General features: G+C 46.6%; 1 protein-coding gene across 1 annotated transcript in view; it reads right to left on the bottom strand.

Annotated features, from left to right (window-relative positions):
* GRIN2A (glutamate ionotropic receptor NMDA type subunit 2A) overlaps nt 1-17,581 on the bottom strand; it is a 368,706-nt gene that overhangs the window by 33,771 nt on the left and 317,354 nt on the right. The window contains exon 12 of the mRNA XM_040459051.1: nt 258-445. Coding sequence (XP_040314985.1) covers nt 258-445 — 188 coding nt within the window. The remainder of the gene's footprint in view (nt 1-257; nt 446-17,581) is intronic.

The following is a 17,581-nucleotide window of genomic DNA, read 5'->3' as shown; positions in this document are numbered from 1 at the left end:
AAACCTATTCGCTCAACCCTTCCCTCAATTCACTGAGATAGACACTTCTGCATCCTTAAAATAAATCCCCTTTGACAATTTCAGTGTCTAAAACTGGTTTCTGTTACAAGCAACCTAGAAAACGTGGTGTCGTGTGAGAGGCCCCTGACCAAGAGTGGGTGAGCTCACCCTACCAAGGTCTACTGGCAAGCCGATCAGAAAGCAGAGCGCAAGGGTGTCACGTCCGCCGAAAGTTAGGGGGTCACCCAAGGTCTTACCGTCGCCCACAAACTGGAGCAGGGCCAGGTCAATCTGCCTCTTCCAAGGGGAGCCCTTCTGGAGAGCAATTCCGTAGCCAGTGGTGGCGAAGATGTACCCGCTCCCGATGGTCACCAGCTTGCAGCCTTCGTCCCTCCCCGCCTTGTAATTCAAGACCGCAGCATCGTAGATGAAAGCGTCCAGTTTCCTGCAATGATAAAAAACCAGGGGCTCATGGGGATGGCGGGGTCCCATTTCGGGGCCCAGCTCCTGGGGCCCGAGGCAGCACCTCACACTGTCTTTCACACCACACGGGGTGACTCATGGCCACTTGGTCCCCTCGTCATAAAAGACTCTATTTTTAATGAGGAGATAAAAGCCAGAAGCTTTTCTCTCCAAGTTACAAGAGGCAGCTAAATAAAGACATAAAGAATCCTTATGCCTAAGTGAGTAAACAGTTGAGTTTGCTGGTTTGTTAAGCACTTAGCACTCCCAACAGTGGAGAACAGTGGCCTATTTAGAAAGGTTTGCATCAGACCAAAATAAACCATTAAGGTACAGGAGAATTTGGTGGAGGGTGCAGGAAGGGAGAGCGAGTACATAGGAATGATGTCTTTTCCTCCCAGAGGAAACATGTTTACTGTCTATGTATATTACAGAAATTATTACATGATAATTTTTAGAAACCTCAATAATATAGAAAGTATCAAAAATACAATTAAAATTTAAATCGCCCATAATTCCGTAATTCAGAAGCAGAGGTTAACACAGTGGTGAACAGCCTGACAAATTTCTCAGGCAGGTATACACATGTATGCTTGCACACACACCCACACCTTTAAAAAAATTCTTTTTAATTTTTAAAAATGTTTTATTATTTATTTTTGAGAGAGAGAGAGAGAGAGAGAGAGAGAGAGCAAGCGTGAGTCGGGGAGGGGCAGAGAGAGAGGGAGACACAGATTCCTAAACAGGCTCCAGGCTCTGAGCTGTCAGCACCAGGGCCTGACATGGCACCTGAACTCACGAACTGCGAGATCATGACCTGAGCCAAAGTCAGAGGCTTAACGAACTAAGCCACGCAGGCGCCCCCATACCCACGTGTTTTAAAACAGGGGTTGGCAAACTTCTTCTGTAAAGACAAGATAATCGATTAAGCTTTGTGGGCCACACAATCTCTATCACAACCTCTCAACTCTGTTGCTGTAGCATGTTTCGGGCTGGTCCCCCCCCCCACCCCCAACAAATTCCTATGTTGAAGCCCTAACCCCTGGCATGTCAGAATCTGACCTCGTTTGGACATAAGGTCATTGCAGATGTGATTCGTTAGCCTAAGGTCACATGGGGGAAGTGTGGGCCCCCAAACCACTATAAAAAAAAGGGGAAATTTGACCACAGACACACAGGCAAGGAGACCACCACCATGGGGAGGCTGGAGTTCACACTGCCACAAGCCAAGAAGCTACCAGAAGCTGAGAGAGAGGCCCCGGAACAGATACTACCCTTGTGCCCTCAGAGCCAGCACAACCCTGCGGACCCCTTGGTCTCAGATTCCAGCCCCACAACAGTGAGACCGAAAAATTGCTATTGTGTAAGCCTCTCAGTTTCTAGTACTTTGTTCTTGCAGACTTAGGAAGTGAGTACACAACACAAAAGCGGCCCTAAATAATGCAGAAGTGAATGAACTCAGCTCTGTTCCAATAAGAGGTTATTTAAAAAATTTTTTTTCAACGTTTTATTTATTTTTGGGACAGAGAGAGACAGAGCATGAACGGGGGAGGGGCAGAGAGAGAGGGAGACACAGAATCGGAAACAGGCTCCAGGCTCTGAGCCATCAGCCCAGAGCCCGACGCGGGGCTCGAACTCACGGACCGCGAGATCGTGACCTGGCTGAAGTCGGACGCTTAACCGACTGCGCCACCCAGGCGCCCCAAGAGGTTATTTATAAACACAGATTGGCCCGTGGGCCATAGTATGTCCTTGTTTCAACCTGCAAATTATCATTATTCCATACAAACCACTTCCCAAGTTGCCTTCTTTGCTTGTTGCCATGTCAATAACATAGCACATTTTTTTCCCTTTGTGGATGTATTTATTTTTATTAAGGTCGAATGAAGTGCCACATAAATTTGTACCCATTCTACATCCTGGAAATCACCACACAGATTAAGGCATCAAACGTTATCATCTCAGAAGTCCTGCATGACCCTTCCCAGCCCACGCCCCCAAAAGGTAAGCATCAAATCGTCCCTCGATACCGTGGCTGTACCTCTTTCATTAACCAGGTCACTGTCAGTGGGTATGAGTACTGTTCGCAATTTTTAAAAACATTTAACAAGGCTGAAGTGGTCGCCCTTGTACATGGGGATGGATGGCTCAAAACTAGGTAGGGATGGGATGGGATGTCCTCAAGTAGATAGAAAAGCTAAATTGGAGATTACTCGACATCCTGGTACTTTCTCAACTCTACTGCCTTTATTTATTTAACAAGAACACATAAAACAGTGAAGCAAAGAAAAATAAAAGTGGCAGGGAAAGGAGGTAAAATGTTGCATTCTTTCAGAGACAGCTGCTGAAGGCCTCCCGATGGGAATAAAACTATTTGGAAGGTTTACAGCGGCATGCTTCATTTTCATTTTTTGTTTCTGTAATGGTTAGAGGTGGGGCAAGACTGCAAGGCTCATCTCACCAACACAAAGACTCTAAAGTCTTTCTCCCAAGGCTGCAGAACTGAGGGTTTGGGATTATAGTCAGAGAGTATTAAAAGGGGATGAGATCATCCAAGTGGAAGGGGAAGGAAACTAAGCATTGTTAATGGTGATGGTAAACCAGAGCTGATGAACCAAGAGGAAACAGCCTTCTGGACAGCCAGCAATGCAGAGAGCTGTGGAAATAGGAGATGGAGAGTCAAAAACAATTTGTACATGAAGGCGGGGGAGCGTGTGACAGGAGCAGTGGATGGGCAGGTGGAGGGGCTTGGGATTCTCTAGTAGACTCAGAGACGGTGGGACCTTGGGAAACTCACTTCCTTCTTTCGGATTGCCAGTTCCTCATCTGTGAGGTGGTCACTGGGGTGCTGCTGAGATACTCCTCTAGCTGTGGCATTCTGATTCCACAAGCCAAGAGTCATCTTCTGTGACTATCAGTAGGGAAACTGAGGCTCTTGATGACATGTGTATCCTGAGGACTTGGGGCCACGGATGGTATCTGTCTTCTTCATGAAACTTACGTGCTTGCAACGTCAATACCTTAACATATTAAGGTTGCCATGGAGATGCTGGGAACGTGGGTTTTGCTGAGACTTCCTAAGCCTCATCCCACTCTCTCAATTCTCAAAAAGACATAAAACAAAAAACAAAAATACACACATACATGCATACAGGGGCATTCAAATGTTAAGACCATCTGTATGTGTGAGGTGAAATCTCTCTCTATCCTGGTAAGCCACCACACATTGAAGCGTTTCTGGGATAGTAATCCCAGTGCGGTTTTAACCGGTTTTTACTGGAAATCCCAGTGTGGTTTTAACTGCACCTGGCAACCATCGAGAGCTATCCAACAGCAGCTTAAATCACCATTTTATGGACAGGCACAGATTTTTGCAAATCATTACCATTATCTCATGACAAAATATTCTTCAGCTGAGCACAAAACGACCAGATGAGCAGAGCAGAAAGAAAAAAGGAAGTTTTCTCAGGAAACAAAGTTTGCAAAAGTAAGATGCTGTTAAGGCAGAGGGAGGACAATCGCAAAAGACCCGAGTGAATGAAGCAGTTCCACACACTGGTGTGTCTGGTGTGGGCTGGTGGCCAGGAAGGGCCACAGAGAGGCCTGGCGCGGGTCTCAGGCCCGCATCAGAACCAAAAGGAGGACAGTGCAGGAAGGAAACTGCAGGGCCCTGTGATGTTGGTTTTCTCTCCCTCATCAGTGATTCTAGAGAGCTGAGGTCTAAATGCAATGGTCACAGACACCTGCATGTTTACAAACATCCTGGGGCTTGCACAGCAATCCCCCCCACACCCCCCATAGATAGCTGGTCCTCACAGTGCTTTGCAAAAGAGAAGGGAGATATACGATTGGTATTGTTCTTTTCCTATGTGGTCTATGAGCGGAGCGGGTCCCATGGGGCTAAGGCAAACAGAAGCCCGTCTATATCACTGTCTCTGTGACAGTGCTGCCCAGTTGAGCTTCTGAAACAAACGCTCCACGTCTACTCTGTCTGATGTGGCTATCACGCATTTGAAGTGCGGTTCGTGCAAGCGGGGAACTGAGTTTTTAGTTTTGTTTCCTCGCATTAATTTAGATTCTGTCGTTAAGTGGTCACTCACGGCTGGTTGCTCCTTAAGTGGACGGCATAGCTCCAGGTGGGCAGGGGAAGGCTGTGGGGAGCAGGTTCACTCCTTGCTCTGACCCAACGAGGTATTACCTGCTCTCTTTTCAATTGAGAGAAAAATGTTCCTATTTTTTAAAAGAAGAAATTGAGACGTGCTGACATCCTCAAGAGTGGGCTCTGTGCTCAAAGACTCGGAGCCAGGGGCCTGTGTTTCCGAGCCCCAGTCTTCTCTCTGCAAAGCAGGACGGACAATCTCTGCCCTTGGGGGGCTTTGGGAACAAGGTGAGGTTACGTGAGTAAAATGTGTGCACCGTGTCTGGCACAAAACAAATGCTCAAAACACACCGATGCGTTCAATCGAATTCAGATTTTATGGCATTTTCCACGACGTTCTGGGCACTGCCTGTGACCAATCCAGTCCCGGGTACTTGACACGCATCGTCTCATCCCACTGAGTCCTGCTATCAGGGCACGGGTGGATGTGTGGCTGCCATCCCCATCGCCAGGTGAGGAAACGGAGGCAGCGGAGGGCCACGTGACTCACACCGTCTGGTGTCACCACAGTGTCTGGCCTTCCACACAGTCTGACGCCAGAGGCCACAGACACAACCACTGTGGCCACGACGTTCTGTGACACTTGCAGGGTAGACCAAGGCAAGTCTGTATTTTGCTCATGAAATTCAGACCGGCGGGCACAGCTGTGAGTCAAGCCCGGCGCTACGAGAGAAGAAGCCGGGATCGGAGCCTGGCTGCAACAGCCTCGATGGGTCAGCTTCACGTGTCTCTTTCCCAACAGATGCACAGCCACGGAGGGTCCAGTGTCTCCCCCGCAGAAACCTTCTCTCGCCCCCAGCACACCCCACCCCTGCCTTCAGGACACGTGCAGGCATAGAGGCCACAGCTCCCGTTGGTGCAGGGTCCGGAAGAGAAAAGCCACCTGAAACGGAAGCATCTGGGGGGCCCGGAGCTGAGATTTCGGGAGACAGCCAGCTATCAGGCCGCAGCGTGGTAGCTGACAGCCCCTGGGTGTGAAGCGGCACGAAATAAAGCCGACCCGGCAGGAAAGAGGCCCCAGAGCTCGCAGGGGTCCCCGGGACGCTGGGGGGCTCACAGGTAAGGAAGCCAGTCATGCTTCGGTGCTCCGTGCTTTCCGCTCCTGCTTTTCAAGAGGAAACCGTCTTCGTCCCGCCTTCCCAGCTCCTGCCCACGTCCCATGGCTGTCACAGGCTGGAAGCTTCTCCCATGGGCCGGGGGAGGCCTAAAGGAGGGGACCTGAGAATAGCCATGGGGGCAAAGCCCCTACCTCATCCACCTCTCTGCCTGCCCTCCCCACAGAAGGGCCATCTCTTCTCCAAACATTTGTGACAAGTGAACGGCCACCTTGGCTCCCCAACCTGAGGCGCGGAACGGAACTGGAGCCCAAAATGAATGCAGTGCTGTGCTGTGTGTGCTGTGCGCATGTTTGCTGTGCTGGCCCACCCCCCGCCATGCATTGTAGAGGCGGTGTGGGTGCCCTCGCTCGCTCCCTGTCACTGGCAGTCCTCAAGGAAAGCAAAGGATTAAAACGGACAGCCATTCGGGATGGGGGTGGGGGGAGCAGTAACACTTCCGTCTGCCAATGTGCCAACAAGCAAAGTAAGGAGGATGTCACACGTGCCCCGTGCTACTTTCACCGAGCACTTTCCTGCCAGAGTTTTCGGCGGCTCTGAAGAGGCTGCTACAGCTTTCTCGAGTGTGTCGATCTGACGCTGTCACCGGGGTCGGTGTCCCTTCTGCCAGCGTGGTGGCCTCAGAGTTCACTCCTTGCCCCAAGACTGCCTGTCGGCCAATCTGATGCCCCCAACACGAGGGAAGGCCACGGCCGGAGGCAAGGCCTGGCCCTTTGGGGAAAGGGACTTATATGGCGAGGCAGCTTGACATTTCCTAATCAAAAGTTTCCGGTTTTAGCTCATCATCTCCTTCTGCATGTTTTCAGATGCTCTCTGGGGGTCTCAGTACATTTAAAGGCTAATTATATCGTTAGAGTTAATTATTCATCCATTAACATTCAAGAAGCCTTTAACGAGACACTGACTTGTTCTGATGAATTAATGAATCTGGAGTGTGGACGGGTGTGTGTGTGTGCCTGCGCACGTGTGTTTTGGAGTCTAGTCTAAAGTGTTATGAAAATTAAACACCTCTTGGATGATAACTGGATGTACTTTGGAGGTCACGTGCGAGCCTAGCAGAGAAGGGAAATGCAGGGGCCAGAAATTCAGGCCAATCAGGGCGCTGGGACGCCTGGGGGTGGGGCTCGGGTGACTCGGCAGGCCCCGCCAGTGAGGCCCCCTCAGGGGACCTCTGTGAGCTTGAGTTTTCCCACGTGGAAGAAGGGGAAATGACACCTCTTTCTCGGGGTGGCTGTTGGATGGACGAAGACAGATGTGAACATGTTCTGTAAATTCAGGCGCAAGTTCAGGGGCTGGCGTGGGCGTGATGACGTCAGTGTGCGCGCAGGCGAAGGCGGTATGGATCCTCAGCAAGCACCCAGACACAAGGCTGTTGGGGGGTTGAGGGTGTTCATGGGCCCAAGAAGTGGTACCACTGAGGCATGACAACCCTTGGAACTACCTGCTTGGGGAAGAGACCCTCAGCACGCACAGGCTGTACCTGCCGTCGGCACGGGATGGTCTAAAACTGGCTTCACGAAAGTGGCTTAGAATCACATCTGGACTCCCAGTTTGTGAATATAAGCTGTAAAATTAGAGTTATATGGACACGGATGCATTTTCACTAGGGAAGCATTTTTTTTTTTTTTTTTCAGAGCAAACTCCATTAAGCTAATCTAATTCCTAGATCGATGTCTCCTACAGCCTAGTTATTGTTTCCAACTTTTCTGGAAACTGTTTTCACTGGGATCAATTCTTTTGTGTTTAAATTTTATAAGGATTTGACTCACTGATCAGTGTTTGGACCACAACAAACTTGACTAATTTATAGCTGCTGCCATTTTGAGTTCCTTGTATGGTTATTATTTCCACTAAAGTTCAATTCTCCTGAGTCAAAATTGTGCAGAGACCCAAACTTGCTGGGGAAAGTTTGAGTCATCCATGGATTTTTAGTCAATAACAAATTTCACCCTGTGTGCTTTTAACTGTTGTCAGTTTAATTTGTATGGATTATGTCTATTGGTGATGATAGTGGCCGGGAACTGGGTTTAAAAAAGACCGATAGTTAATATTTATTTTTTAGCTGAGAAAATTCTTAGCGATTTTGTGAGACAGAGACAGAGAAAGGCAGAGGAGGAGGGAGAGAGAAGGAGGCAGAGATATGGATGGGAGCGGGCACCAAGGAAAACGGGAAGAGAAAGAGAAAGAATGAGAAAGAGGGTATCAGAAAAAGAGATGGTGAACGGGAGACAGTAAGTCACAGACAAGGAGAGAATAAGAAACGGGGAGATGGGAGAGAGAGAATAAGAGACACAGAAGAGGGGGTGTACCCTTTGCCTACTGATGAATAACCTCAAAAGTAAGAAACAGTTGGAAAAAAAAATACAGCAAATCCTTGCTTTGTTTCTGTTCAATTCAACAATGGACCCAACTAGCCATGTCCAAGGAGTTGACAGGTCATGTAACGCTGTCTTTTTCTTTTACCATCTTCCAACAAGGCAACCGAGGCCCTAAGATCTCTGCCTAAGGCCTCCCACAGTCCAGGATTCCAGACCAGTCCATGACTTGCCCAAGCAATGCGCCTTCAGAACACCACTGTGGGGTTTCCTCACATGGGATGTGGGGTCAGAGGAACAAGACCGTGGCACGTAGAGTGAGTCTGTGTGTTTCTCTAAGCCTTGATTTATTTCCCCACCTGACCAGAAGGAAAACAATCTCCCTCACATGGCTGTATACTGGTTGGTTGAAGTAACAACTATAAACATGTTCTGGTGAGTTCTAAGGCGCTAGGCAAATGCTATGCTTCTTCACCTCACAACTCACGTTCTGACATTGGAAAAATACAGATTCCTTCTGGAATATAAAGCTTTTATACAGAGTCCCTTCGATTACTCTCTTCAAGGGCTGGGATCATGCTAACCATTTCACTACGAATTCCGTGGCGCATGTCCTGTTATAAAGAATGCTCAGGGGCACCTGGGTGGCTCAGTTGAGTGAGCACCCGACTTCAGCTCAGGTCGTGATCTCACGGTTTGTGAGTTCAAGCCCTGAGTCGGGCTCTGTGCTGACAGCTCAGAGCCTGGAGCCTACTTTGGATTCTGTGTCTCCTTTTTCTGCCCCTCTCCCCGCCCTCAAAAATAAGTAAACATTTAAAAAAAGAGTGCTCAAAAATTTTTTCTTTGTTAGACTTTTCTCGAATGTCTGCCGTGTGCCAGACACTATGTTATTTGCCTACATATCTCATTTAACCCTACCTACCCTGTTTTCCTAAGCCGAGGAGCCAAAATTAGCATCATTTTATGCATAGGAAGACTGGGGTGTATGGGGTTGATTGACTTGTCCCAGGCTGGATGTTGGCAGAGTGGGGATTCCAATCCAGGACACTCAGCTTGGAGGCATCACATTATACTGCTGCTAGTCACAATGACACTGCTGAGCCTGTCACACCAAAACTGAAAGACGGGCAATCGCAAGGACTGAAAGCCATATGAAAATGAAGGAAAGAATAGAAAAAAAAAAATCAACATTTCATAAAATGCTGTTATGCATCAGATACAGTGCCGGGTACTTTCCCTAGAGCCAATTCACTTAATTTCAGGGGATGGGACTGTACAGATGTGGGGAAAGCTCAGAGAGGTTATTTATTTGCCAGAAGTCACAGAGGTGGTCATTATCACAGCCAGGGTATGCATCTAGTTATTTCTCACTCCCAGGCAGATATTCTGCACCAAGAGTCCACCCAGAAAATAAGCCAATCAGTCACCCAAATAAGACTGAGCTTTTTCAAGAAGGTATATATATTTTGACTCAGATATTCTCCTTCTTGAGATTATCCCTAGAGAACTACAGAGGACTCATCCGGATTTTTCTTTCAGATTTTAAAATTTTCTTTCTTTTTTTTTTTTTTTTATTAAATAGAACTTATTGTCAAATTGGTTTCCATATAACACCTAGTGCTCATCCCAACAGGTGCCCTCCTCAGTGCCCATCACCCACTTTCCCCTCTCCCCCATCCCTCCATCAACCCTCAGTTTGTTCTCTGTATTTAAGAGTCTCTTATGGTTTGCCTCCTTCCCCCTCTGTAACTTTTTTTTCCCTCCCCCCACCCCCATGGTCTTCTGTTAAGTTTCTCAGGATCCACATAAGAGTGAAAACATATGGAACCTGTCTTTCTCTGCCTGACTTATTTCACTTAGTATAATACTCTCCATTTCCAGCCATGTTGCTGCAAATGGCCAGATTTCATTCTTTCTCATTGCCAAGTAGTATTCCATTGTATATATAAACCACATCTTCTTTATCCATTTGTCAGTTGACAGACATTTAGGCTCTTTCCATAATTTGGCTATTGTTGAAACTGTGCTATAAACATTGGGGTACATGTGCCCCTATTCATCAAACAGTCTCTTTAAGATATGGTGCTGGGAGAACTAGACAGCAACATGCAGAAGAATGAAACTAGATCACTTTCTTACACCATACACAAAAATAAACTCAAAATGGATGAGGGACCTGAATGTGAGACAGGAAACCATCAAAACCCTAGAGGAGAAAACAGGAGAAACCTCTTTGACCTCAGTTGCAGCAATTTCTTACTCGACTCATCTCCAAAGGCAAGAGAATTAAAAGCAAAAATGAACTACTGGGACCTCAACAAGATAAAAAGCTTCTGAACTGCAAAGGAAACAATCAATAAAACTAAAAGGCAACCGACAGAATGGGAAAAGATATTTGCAAATGACATATCGGATAAAGGGCTAGTATCCAAAATCTATAAAGAACTCATCAAACTCCACACCCGAAAAACAAATAATCCAGTAAAGAAATGGGCAGAAGACATGAATAGACACTTCTCCAAAGAAGACATCCAGATGGCCAACAGATCCATGAAACAATGCTCAACGTCACTCCTCATCAGGGAAATACAATCTAAACAAAACTAAAAGGCAACTGACAGAATGGATAACAATATTTGAAAATGGCATATAAGATAAAGGGTTAGTATCCAAAATCTATAAAGAACTCACTAAACTCAATACATGAAAAACAAATAATCCAGTGAAGAAATGGGCAGAAGACATGAATAGACACTTTTCCAAAGACATCCAGATGGCCAACAGACATACGAAAAGATGCTCAATGTCGCTCCTCATCAGGGAAACACCAATCAAAACCACACTCAGATACCACCTCACACCAGTCAGAGGGGCTAAAATGAACAAATCGGGAGACTATAGATGCTGGAGAGGATGTGGAGAAATAGGAACCCTCTTGCACTGTTGGTGGGAATGCAAACTGGTGCAGCCGCTCTGGAAAACACTGTGGAGGTTCCTCAAAAAATCATCCGGATTTTTAATGGAGCAATATGACTGCTAGCCCACAAAGAGAAAGGGTTAAACAGACCGTGATGTGGATACCACCCAATTCTGTCCAGTAGTCAAAGAGAATGAAGGCAAAAGACACCTACAGATATGGAAGGTTCTCCAAAACGTATTATTAGTTGGACACCAAACTGTGATATAACTTCATGGCTTGATAGCATCCCACAGAATGAACTGATAATGATGTGTGGACATATAAATACATACCAATGAATCTACCAAAGGTCGAGGAGAAATGGCCTGGAATATCAAACAGACAGCGGTGCCTATCTGGTGGTGTGTGTGGGGTGGTGATGGTGGTGGCGGTGGTGGCTTGGGGTTGGGACATGGTCAAAGGGATGCTCCTTTTTCTGTGGTTTTGAGTTTTTACAGTGAGAATTTACATTTCAATGAGAAGCAATGCAGCACAGCAGTTAAGGGCACAGGTGCTAGAGCCAGTCCGAATCCCAGCTCTGGAGCTTACCAGCCCTCGCCTGGCCAGGAGCATTGACCTCCCCGGTCTAGTGCCCCTACCTCATAACAAAGGCGTCCATCTCTCCCAGAACTGTCCACCTGTCGGGACAAGCCGAGAGTTAGCACGTACGGGTAGGAAGAGATGCTGGGCTGAGTGTGAAGGCTGGCTGTGACCCTCACTCAACCTCTGGACAAGCTGCCTCTCCCCCTCAGCCTTGGCTTGCTCTTCTGTAAAATGGACAGAAGGCCTACTTGGCAGAGTTGGAACAGAATGAAATGAGATCACACAGTCGAAGCCTCCGTGTGAGTTGGGCAGGCAGTAAGAAGAGGCGGTCCCTCAGGAGAAGGAATCTTCCAGAAACCCCCTGCCTCTTCACAGTCTCCAGGAGGAACTTCTAACCACGTGTATCCTAATGTAAGAAATATATCCTTTGCAGGGGGGTTGTTTTGTCTGTGAGTCCATTCCCCCCATCTCAATGGAAGGAGAAATAGTGCCCCCTTTTTAAAGCAGCGTTAAGATTTTCAAAGGAAAAAAAAAAAGACATTTTAAAGTATGAACAAAATTAGTTCTGGGTTTTGTGTAATAGTGGGCAATTTAGCAGGCTAATTGTACAGTGTTATGGGAATGTTCATATTGATATTCTAAGTCATGGCTCGAAGCATGGGCTCTGGAGCAAGTGTGACCCAGACAAGCTGTTTATTCTCTCTACGCCTATTCCTTCCATTGTATATGGAAAAACACGAGAGTCGTTGGCTCGGGGTGGCTGTGAGGTTTAAATAATGCAGGCACAACACTCAGAGCAGTCCCCAGCACATAGGTGAGCGCCCAGTAAATGTTATGGGCTAGGCAGAAATACCTCGCTTAGATCCCCCAAACCATTCAGGTAGCTTAATGCAATAGAGTAAGTTTAAAAATATGGACAAAGAGGGGCGCCTGGGTGGTGCAGTCGGTTAAGCGTCCGACTTCAGCCAGGTCACAATCTCGCGGTCCGTGAGTTCGAGCCCCGCGTCGGGCTCTGGGCTGATGGCTCAGAGTCTGGAGCCTGTTTCCAATTCTGTGTCTCCCTCTCTCTCTGCCCCTCCCCCGTTCATGCTCTGTCTCTCTCTGTCCCAAAAATAAAAAATTAAAAAAAAAAAATTAAAAAAAAAAAATGGACAAAGAAATCCGATTGAGTTACGGGAAGTCAGAGGTGGGATAGTGGCTAAAGCTTCAGGGAAAGTCAGGAAGCAGATATTCAGGCCCTAAGCTCTCCACAGTTGCCGACAGAGGATCACAAGTCGAGCTCTGAGTTATGTAGTAGCCTGGGCCAAAAGAAAATCCCAGAGACGGTGCTGTGCCTTAAGGTGAAGGAACACGACACTGTGCGTGACGGAGACGTCTGAGAGGCGGTGGAGGGCAGCAATGTGAACAAACTGATCTATGATGATGGTACCAGCAAGCTTCCTAAAATAGCTGTTTCTTTAGGGGGCTCCCATGCCAGCCACAGGGTGATGGAAATGCAGAGCAGTGAGTTACATTAATTTATATTCCTCTAACTCGGCGAAATACCGTCCAGTCGTTAAATGTGAAAACAGTCCAACACCACGGTACAGGTCGGAGAAAAGCAAAGCGCAGATGTGCACGCACGGCGATTTGAGGCGTGTAAGCCGCACAACGCGAGGACAGACACCGGGAGGAAACGGAGCGTTGTGTTCAGAAGAAACTTTTCTCTGATTATTATTTCTCTGAATACTTTTGTTGCAGAACAGTTGTGACACACACAAAGATGGAAAGAAGATCAGACTCCCGGGCAATGAGCAGTATCTCTGATGCATTTTGATGTATTTTCATTCCTGCCTTCTTTTTACCTCTCCCTCTCCCTCTCTCCCCATTGCTGAGTTTACAGAATTAGGATCCCACCTCTAAATCCCCCCCATTCTTTCCTATTTTTAACATTTTATGGGTGGCCTTGAAAATCCATTCATATAGTTTTCATTGAGTTTAACAAGAAATAATTGCAACCACTAACCCCCCCCCCCCCAAAAAAAAAACAAAACAAAAAAGTGCCTGTGCCTCCCGGAGTTTTTATTTTGGAAAAAAAAAATCCTAACTCTGTGATGTGGTAGCAATTATTTTTAAGCTTTATTTGCAGTGTGGGGGTGGATCTCAGAAACCAGGTCACTGTCGATCTGACTTTTCTCTGGAGATGAGGCTATCCCATTTAGGAGAACGGCTCGTGGAGCCCTGTTGTCTATGCCTGCTTTCAAACTCAGGAGCTGGAAATGAACCCTCTGAGTTTTATTCTGCCTGACTGATAAAATATAGCTAACATTTTAGCCACGTATGCCACTCAGATAGCATCCTGGAAAGAACGTGCCCCACACAACCGCTAATCATCGATGACAATCCTTACGCCTTCCCAGGCTACCTTTGCCTTGGCAACTTCAACATCTCCCAACCAGTTTCTTGTGGGGATAGAAAGGAGGATGCTGTGATCTTATCAACTCTCAGGTAGTCAGTTGATAGATATGTAATATAAAATATCTGTATCTTATATGCAGTATTTTAAATATGCCTAGATACACACACACATATGTATCAGAAATAAAACTGTGGGCTCCAAGTCTTTTGAGCTCTAACCTCTTACACCCAGCTGCCTCACTGGCATGCCGCTGGGGAGAGGCAACCCCAGATACCACACTTAGTAACTCTACAAGGTAGTGACTTGGTTAAATAGCCTGTTGAGTAATTTAGTTAACCTCAGTTCTTCATCCCTTAAAGGAGACACCCAGCTCGGCAGCATGCTGTCAGGATTAAACGGGATTATTATGCATGTGAAACGTTTGGGGCTGTGTCTCACCAACTGCTGGGTCTCAACAGATGCAGAGGGGAGGTGGGTGCCCAATGATGGGGTCCCAGAGACACTTCCAGTTAAGCCTGCACAAAACCTCCTCCATGCCTCGTCTCCTCCGGGGCACGCCTTCCGAAATGCCCTTCCTCTTCAGACGGGACACCATCTCCCAACATTCAATGAGCCTCTCAGAAGCCACGGACTACCTCTACCTGAGTCACCAGAAGTGCTAATAAAAGCATGGATTCCTGAGCCCCAGAGGCTTGGGGACCCTGTGCTCCAGAACAGGGGCTCAGTGCTCCCCTTTACCGCGAAGGCAGTGCCGTGAAGCTACGCAAGTTAGCTGCCTGATTTTATTTTTACAGACACATCCCTGAGCACGACGTGAGGCCTGCAGTAAATGTTTATCGGTCCAAAGGCAACCCTCCCTCCCCATCCTTCTCTCCAAATACTCAACGTAAGGGAAGCCGAAAGATGCCTGCCTGTTTCCCAACACTCTTGGGCGGGACAGGAAATCAGATAGATAGGGGACGGCGTGGCCAAGGGCTAAAGAAGGATGCTTCCAAAGGAAATTAGGACCTTTCATAAACGTGTATACAAATAACTGTACACGAACATCAGTGAAGATAAATAGAAACCATCCCACCGTGTCTTGAAAATTAGGCTCTGAGGAGTCCTGGGGATGTTGACGGTTTAATTTAAATCTGCCGTAAAATGCTGGGCTTGCAAGTTTGCCCATTTGCTAGAACCGCTTGGAGAACATGAGCTTCTCATGACGGAGCATTTGTAAATCTAAATCTGCCTCCGCTCATTTCAGCTCCCTCTTCTAGAGCGGACGTCTTCAAACCTGGATGAGCACAGGTCAGAGTTACCCAAGAGTTTGCTCTGGAATGCCAATTCCCAGGCTGCTGCCCCCGGACACTCTGTCGGCTCAGTGGGGCTCAGGAACCCACATTTTTTTTTTATATATATGAAATTTATTGTCAAATTGGTTTCCATACAACACCCAGTGCTCATCCCAAAAGGTGCCCTCCTCAATACCCATCACCCACCCTCTCCTCCCTCCCACCCCCCATCAACCCTCAGTTTGCTCTCAGTTCTTAACAGTCTCTTATGCTTTGGCTCTCTCCCACTCTAACCTCTTTTTTTTTTTTTCCCTTCCCCTCCCCCATGGAGGAACCCACATTTTTATTAGCACCTCTACTGACTCAGACTCAGGCCACCCTCGGAGAAATACTGGTCTAGAAACCCGGGGTCACAAACCGCTCACCCACCTCTGATTCAGGAGAGCCCCTACCCGTCACAACAGACCCAATCCTGAAAAACCCTACCTCTGTCCATGTTTGCACGTCAAATCTTGTTTCCTCGTTGATTTGCCTGCTGATTTCTGGAATGGTTTATCTCGACTTAAAGTTTCAGTAAACAATGAAACTTAACTTAGTTTCAGGTTTCTCTCTACCTCTGGTCTTAAGGCAATTAGGGATCCCAGAGATAAGCTACGTGGTTACATTGACTGGTCTACTTTTTATATGTTGTCTCAATAGAATGTTTATGGAATCCCTTTAGAACAGTTCTCGAAGGGGGCGCCTGGGTGGCACAGTCGGTTAAGCGTCCGACTTCAGCCAGGTCACGATCTCGCGGTCCGTGAGTTCAAGCCCCGCGTCAGGCTCTGGGCTGATGGCTCAGAGCCTGGAGCTTGTTTCCGATTCTGTGTCTCCCTCTCTCTCTGCCCCTCGCCCGTTCATGCTCTGTCTCTCTCTGTCCCAAAAATAAATAAACGTTGAAAAAAAAAATTAAAAAAAAAAAAAAAGAACAGTTCTCGAAGTTCAGCATGTATCAAAATCACCTGGAGAAGAAGGATGCTTGTTAAAATGCAGACTCACAGGGGCGCCTGGGTGGCTCAGCTGGTTGAGCATCTGACCTCGGCTCAGGTCATGATCTCGGAGGTCCATGAGTTTGAGCCCCATGTCAGGCTCTGTGCTCACGGCTCGGAGCCTGGAGCCTGCCTCAGATTCGGTATCTCCCTCTCTCTCTCTGCCCCTCCCCTGCCTGCGTTCTTTCTCTCTCTCAAAAATAAATAAAATATTAAAAAATTTTAATTTTAAAATGTTCTCAGGTTTAACAATTCAGGGATGCATAGGACACCTCTCTCTACCTTCCAGAAGATTGGAATCTTCTGGAGATGCTGCAGTGAAGGAGGGGAATGGCTGGGTGCTGGGTATGTGAGGAGTTCATTTTGTTACTGTTATTCCTTCAACAATACAGCCTCATGATATTTACTCTTGTGAAATTATTGCCTAAGGCACATCATGTTTTAAAATAACCTATTTCCTAGTGGCAAGTTTTAAAAGGAGACGAGATGTGAGAGGTAAGGAAAAGATAAGAAGCAAGGTGAGGCAGACACTTGACTTTGATGAAGTCTTGGAGCAGGAGCAGATGAGACCCCCATGGAGTTGCTGGGATCCTGGTACCATTCTGTGGTGGCAGGTTCCCACATTTTGCTTCTCATAATCATGTTGAGGGGTTGAAGTCACATCATATCAGGTCATGCCCCTTCCCTGCTCTATCTTTCTAAAATAAAAAAAAAAATGCAACTGGGATAGAAGAAAATTCAAGAAAGGAATCTCTCTTTTCGGAGTAGAGAAGGACTTCTGAATTACAACTCATAACCCAGAACACATAAAAAAAAAACTGATAAATTTTACTACAAAAAAAAAAAAAAAAAAAAAGGCATGGAAAAAAAAAAATACCATCTGGAAGCTTCAAAGACCAGAAAGCTGGGAACACCATTTGTAACTACACCACAAATAAAGGGCTTATTTCTGCACTACAAAAATTAATAAGAAAAAGACCAAGAGACCAATCGAGAAAATAATGAACGTTTTCAAAAAAGGAGCTGCAGAAGGCTTTTAATTATGCATAGATTGATCTGGAGGGACACAGGATGGTCAGGAGATGTGGTTGCTGTTGGGGATACTTGGCAGAGGAGAAACAGTGTGGGGGGAAGGTTCTTCACTGTTCATCTTTTTATACAATACTTTTTGATTTGGAATTATGTAATGTATTCTCTATTCAAATTTTAATTTAATTAATTTAAATAATTAACCAAGCAGTTCTTTTTTTTTTTTTTTTTTTAAAAGTTTTTTTATTTTTTGGAAAGAGAGAGACACAGCATGAACGGGGGAGGGGCAGAGAGAGAGG

Source organism: Herpailurus yagouaroundi, unplaced genomic scaffold (assembly GCF_014898765.1).
Source record: "Herpailurus yagouaroundi ecotype Mexico unplaced genomic scaffold, PumYag 222, whole genome shotgun sequence".
In the NCBI taxonomy this organism is placed as follows: Eukaryota; Metazoa; Chordata; class Mammalia; order Carnivora; family Felidae; genus Herpailurus; species Herpailurus yagouaroundi.
The sequence above is the reverse complement of the archived record's forward strand: the minus strand, read 5'-3'. Positions and strand labels throughout refer to the sequence as shown.